Below are 6000 nucleotides of genomic sequence, written 5' to 3'. Positions count from 1 at the left end.
TACTATAGTAAAGTTCAAAAACAATATAGTAAGAATTTTACTGCAGTTTACTATAGTAAATACTATAGTATCCTACAGTAATTTATGTGGACAAATATACAACTATTGTATAGTAAAAAAGAAAAACTAAGAACTTAGAAATATTAAAACAACTTTAGGTAATCTAAAAATGATATGGCCCTAATTTATCCATCTGTATGTAACATGTATGTCTTTTGCAGTTATCTGCCTATTCATAATCAACTACACTTGCACATTTCTGCCAGTGCTACCAAACTTTAAACCTCTCTAGTACCAGTGCTATATGCAAAAGAAGTTAACTTACAGCCTTAACACTAATAATAATTACTGCTTGCCTTTGTTTTATAGCAGTCACGGAGAGAAGGGCTATAACCAAATTCAGGCGGCCACAGAGAACACTAGTTATTAGAAGCAAACTTGACCAATCTAAATCCGAAACAATTATATTGATTATATTATAATTCAAATGAAATATATATTTTTTTATCTTTGGACAAGTAATTTTTGTACTCGGACAAGTGAATGACAAATTTACTTGTCCGAAGGACAACCCCTTGACAATGCTTAATGTCAAGCCCTGAGGAGGGAGAAGTCTGCTGCTCTGCGTTCGTAAATCCAGTAGTAGAAGTCGTCGACAAATCGAAGAATCTCAAAGAGATAATGCTTGTCATAAGCCACGCAGGTTCCGAAGAACAAAGGATGAGTGAATGGCCGCCACCATTCCCCTTTTATACCCGTATGTACGGGGTGGGGATTGGCATGCATGTGCCATTCGCCAAGCCCATTGGCATTTTAAAATTCCTCTCGGAGATGATAGGTTCTCAAGATCAAACCCCTGTCTCTCAACACAACGTCGAGACCGACTGAAGGGGAATTATAAAACGAATGTTCAAAAAAATGACAAATGAGACCTCACTGGAACTGGCAAGGACCTGGAGAAACAATGACCATCAGAAAATGAATTCAGACAAAGCGTTTAAGAGTTATAATCAATTTAATAAAAAAATGATATCTTATGAATGCTAGGTGGCGCTGTCTTCAAACTGCACAGGTACGTATAGGACTAGCTAGTAACAAAACAGATCTCATCCCCCATTGATCAGATCTCATCCCCCTTTAATACCAATAGTATTATAGTACAAAAGTTTTTATTTTTCCTACTAGGGCAGTAAATGGGGGATGAGTTGTGTTTGGTTCCTGACATTATTCCAAATATCTTCCCTTGAGTTCAGCAGAACAAAGACATTCATACAATGACGACAAAATTTTCACTTTTGGTTGAACTATCCCTTTAATAGGACTAAACCAACAAAACCGGAAAAGGAGTCATTTGAATTCAAGATAATTCAAGAAATAAAAGCAACAAACAGTTGTGTCTTAGCATTGCATAAACATGTGTCTTTGTCTCGTAAGCTGAATGTAGCATAAAAATAAACCATTTTGTCAACATTGATTTGTACACTTGTATTAGTAGAACAACACATCATCAAAAGACATAGGCATACTCACATGGAATTATTAACAGTTCTACGTTAATTGATGTTTTTTTGCACATAAACAGAAATGTATGTAATAAGTGTATATGTGATGTAGTGCAGGATTCAGTTCATAATAAATGTCATAATAAAAGTCTCTGGTCACAGCGTCTCTTTGACAGTGCCTGTTGGAATCCCTTTCCAACATGCTTATGGGCTTTCTCCAGCGTGGGTTCTTGTGTACCTCTCAAGATGATGTTTATGTTTAAAAGTCTTTCCACACTGATGACATGTGTATAGGCGCGCTCCAGTTTGAATTCTCATATGTGCTTCAAGACTTGATTTCTGTACAAATCCCTTTCCACACTGAAGACATAAATATGGATGCTCCACAGTGTGAATTCTCACATGCACCCCAAGATGCTGTTTGTGTTTGAAACTCTTTCCACACTGAGGACATGTGTATGGGCGCTCTCCAGTGTGAATTCTCATGTGCGCCTCAAAATTGTGTTTGTGGTTGAAACTCTTTCCACACTGAGGACATGTGTATGGGCACTCTCCAGTGTGAATTCTCATGTGTACCTTAAGATTCTGTTTGTGTTTGAAACTCTTTCCACACTGAGGACATGTGTATGGGCGCTTTCCAGTGTGAATTGTCATGTGTACCTTAAGATTCTGATTGTGTTTGAAACTCTTTCCACACTGGGGACATGTGTATGGGCGCTCTTCAGTGTGAATTCTCATGTGCACCTCAAGACTTGATTTCTGTGTGAAACTCTTTCCACACTGGGGACATGTGTATGGGCGCTCTCCAGTGTGAATTCTCATGTGTACCTTAAGACTCTGTTTGTGTTTGAAACTCTTTCCACAATGAGGACATGTGTATGGGCGCTCTCCAGTGTGAATTCTCATGTGACTGTCAAGACCTGATTTCTGTGTGAAACTCTTTCCACACTGGGGACATGTGTATGGGCGCTCTCCAGTGTGAATCCTCATGTGCCCGTGAAGACTTGATTTTCGTGTAAAACTCTTTTCACACCGAGGACATGAGTATGTCTGCTCTCCAGTGTGAGTTTTTATGTGCACCACAAGATTCTGTTTGTGTATGAAACTCTTTCCACACTGAGGACATGTGTATGGGCGCTCTCCAGTGTGAATTCTCGTGTGCTTCTCAAGATGATGTTTATGCTTAAAACTCTTTCCACACTGAGGACATGTGAATGGGCACTCCCCAGTGTGAATTCTCATATGTGCTTCAAGATAACTTTTCAGTCTAAAACTCTTTCCACAATGAAGACATCTGTAAGGGCGATCTCCAGTGTGAATTTTCATGTGACAGTCGAGCGTTGATTTGCATTTGACACACTTTCCACACTGTGGACAGTTGAAAGACGTGTTTGCTTCTGTTTTTTGCTTTCTTTTTGGAAAGAAAATCTTGTGTTTCTGCAAACCACTAGAAGCCATTTCTAGTATTTCAAGATTCAGAGGTTTCTGACACTGATGTTTCTTCTTCACTTCATTCAGTTCATCACTTTCATCCTTCAACAAATCTGAAATACATCAAAAGAACTATGTATTTAATAGGGATGAGTCACGAATTTCGAATATTCGATTAGTTTATTTAATTTATAGAATTTCGAATAGTGTGTGCGACCTAAAAAAAAAATCGCCGTGTTTTTACGCGTAACGCGTTCATGTAACCAAAGGGTGGCGCTGCCAATAACGACGCACCTAAAACTGTCTATCAAGAGACAATAGAGGAAAATATTTTCTCACAACAATAGCTAACGTAGTTACGCACATTGTTGACCCGCGTGGCATAACGGATACGGTAAATTGAGACGGTGTCAAAAATGAGTTCTGTGTGGGGGTCATTTACTAAAATTAATGAGAATAAAGTGCAGTGCAAACTCTGCAATGCAAAGCTGGCTTATCATGGATCAACAACTATGCACACTCATTTGAGGGCGAAGCACCCAGCAGGTCCATCCACAGGTCAGCAATCAGTTGCTAGTTTTATGGTCAGACCAACCAATTTGGATGCCAGACGGGTGGAGCAAATAACGGCTCTAATTACTAAGATGATCGCTAAGGATATGCTTCCTATCAGCTTTGTCGAAGGAGATGGTTTTAAAAATCTTATGGAATTTGTACAGCCCGAGTTTACTGTTCCGTCTAGAAAAACGATCACTGCCAGACTAGAGAAACTTTTTCATGACTTTTTTCATTTCACTAACCTCCGTTAGAAATGGAAGCCTTTTGAGCTGTTAATTTATTAAATCGTTCCGGACTGTTAATAAATGCCGTCATTAGGTAAATATGTTTTAACGCATTTTAAGTCTGGTCTAAAACCTTTATGGCTTTAATATATTTTCCTGGATCAATCACAATGCTTTTTTAGTTATAAATGTGCATGTTCATATTTTACAAGGAAATGTCCTAGCATTATGAGCGGTTGATGGTGATTGACGTACTGTTAATAAGTGCCGTCATACGGTTGTTAATTATATATTAATGTTTCAGCACGTTATCTTAATGTATGGCTTGATGAAAGATTGCCTATTCCATAATAAATAAAGCAGTGTGTCGTCATACGGATTTAAAGCATAAATGGTCTCTCTCTCCGTTTATGTGTATGTAATACTGTACATGCGTGCATGTGGGGGAGGGGTGCGAATTTTGAATAATTTTCGAATAGTTCTCATTGATCTTCGAATATTATTTTTGCTTTAAATGCCCATCCCTAGTATTTAATATTACATTGTTTATTTATCATTGGTCGATGTAACTCAGGCGCGTGACAGGCAGCTCAGATAATGACACCGGCGCTAGAGGGTATGGACGTGTCGTCACTTTACCACGTGAACACCACATGAGCACGCCGGAGCGTGCCCTCCTGGGTGGCAAAACACTCAGTAAAATGACTGCTTACAATATCAGGAAACGCAATTTCATTTCAACATTTCAGTTTCCAGGAACACCTGATTCCTATGTAAGTCGTAAGGATCACCGTCGAGTCCAGCTGCTTGTAATTTCAGCAAATAATTGAGTGTTTTAGTCCCGGTTTTTGTTTCTCCTATTCTCCTCAGCCATTTTGCTGGGTGTTGTGCCAACCAGGTGAGCGTGTCACAGGGCGTGTCCCAACATGCTCACGTGGGAAAGTGACGTCAATGCCTGCCATCTATAGGCAGAGCAGGCAGTTGCCTAGGGCCTCAGGCTTTGAGGTGGGGCCTCCATAAATGCAACGTGTATCCAACTTCGACGCACATAACATCAAACTTCTGCAGCCAACAGTGTTTCGAAAGCATATATGCAGTCCACGAGTCTTGGCTGCGCGCACCTGTCCTCACGTGCAGCTTAAGTCACGCAAAGCATGTAACCGCAAATCTCTTTTACAGTCTTTGCCGTTGTTCGTCATCACAAAATATGATTATTTCTACGCGTTTTAAAACGCTTGCCCATTTAAAATTTCTATCGATTTCTCACTTGAAGTGCGCGCCACAGATGCCAGTTTTCAAACAGCCCAAAGCTACAAGCAAGTTCTCTATTGTGTCTTTTTCCTCGTCTTCTATACTGTGAAATACAAGGTTATGTCAAAAACACATGAAACCAGTCCGTTGTGTCTTAAATGAAAGTAAACAGTCGGATCTATATCACTACATCTCCGCTTCGTGTCGTGTCGTGATCACACTGTCTATTCTCAGATTTGAAACTCTTTCCACAATGAGGACATGTGTATGGGCGCTCTCCAGTGTGAATTCTCATGTGACTGTCAAGACCTGATTTCTGTGTGAAACTCTTTCCACACTGGGGACATGTGTATGGGCGCTCTCCAGTGTGAATCCTCATGTGCCCGTGAAGACTTGATTTTCGTGTAAAACTCTTTTCACACCGAGGACATGAGTATGTCTGCTCTCCAGTGTGAGTTTTTATGTGCACCACAAGATTCTGTTTGTGTATGAAACTCTTTCCACACTGAGGACATGTGTATGGGCGCTCTCCAGTGTGAATTCTCGTGTGCTTCTCAAGATGATGTTTATGCTTAAAACTCTTTCCACACTGAGGACATGTGAATGGGCACTCCCCAGTGTGAATTCTCATATGTGCTTCAAGATAACTTTTCAGTCTAAAACTCTTTCCACAATGAAGACATCTGTAAGGGCGATCTCCAGTGTGAATTTTCATGTGACAGTCGAGCGTTGATTTGCATTTGACACACTTTCCACACTGTGGACAGTTGAAAGACGTGTTTGCTTCTGTTTTTTGCTTTCTTTTTGGAAAGAAAATCTTGTGTTTCTGCAAACCACTAGAAGCCATTTCTAGTATTTCAAGATTCAGAGGTTTCTGACACTGATGTTTCTTCTTCACTTCATTCAGTTCATCACTTTCATCCTTCAACAAATCTGAAATACATCAAAAGAACTATGTATTTAATAGGGATGAGTCACGAATTTCGAATATTCGATTAGTTTATTTAATTTATAGAATTTCGAATAGTGTGTGC

General features: G+C 39.7%; 1 protein-coding gene across 1 annotated transcript in view; it reads right to left on the bottom strand.

Annotated features, from left to right (window-relative positions):
• Positions 1-958: 958 nt before the first annotated feature.
• Positions 959-6000, bottom strand: part of LOC130558368 (zinc finger protein 260-like) — a 30611-nt gene continuing 25569 nt past the window's right edge. The window contains exons 3-5 of the mRNA XM_057340738.1: positions 5188-5899; positions 5017-5069; positions 959-3046 (exon numbers count right to left, since the gene is read on the bottom strand). Of these exons, the coding sequence (XP_057196721.1) occupies positions 1707-3046; positions 5017-5069; positions 5188-5899 (2105 nt within the window). The 3' untranslated portion in view covers positions 959-1706. The remainder of the gene's footprint in view (positions 3047-5016; positions 5070-5187; positions 5900-6000) is intronic.

The sequence above is a fragment of the Triplophysa rosa genome, linkage group LG8 (genome assembly GCF_024868665.1).
Source record: "Triplophysa rosa linkage group LG8, Trosa_1v2, whole genome shotgun sequence".
Taxonomy (NCBI): domain Eukaryota; kingdom Metazoa; phylum Chordata; class Actinopteri; order Cypriniformes; family Nemacheilidae; genus Triplophysa; species Triplophysa rosa.
The sequence above is the reverse complement of the archived record's forward strand: the minus strand, read 5'-3'. Positions and strand labels throughout refer to the sequence as shown.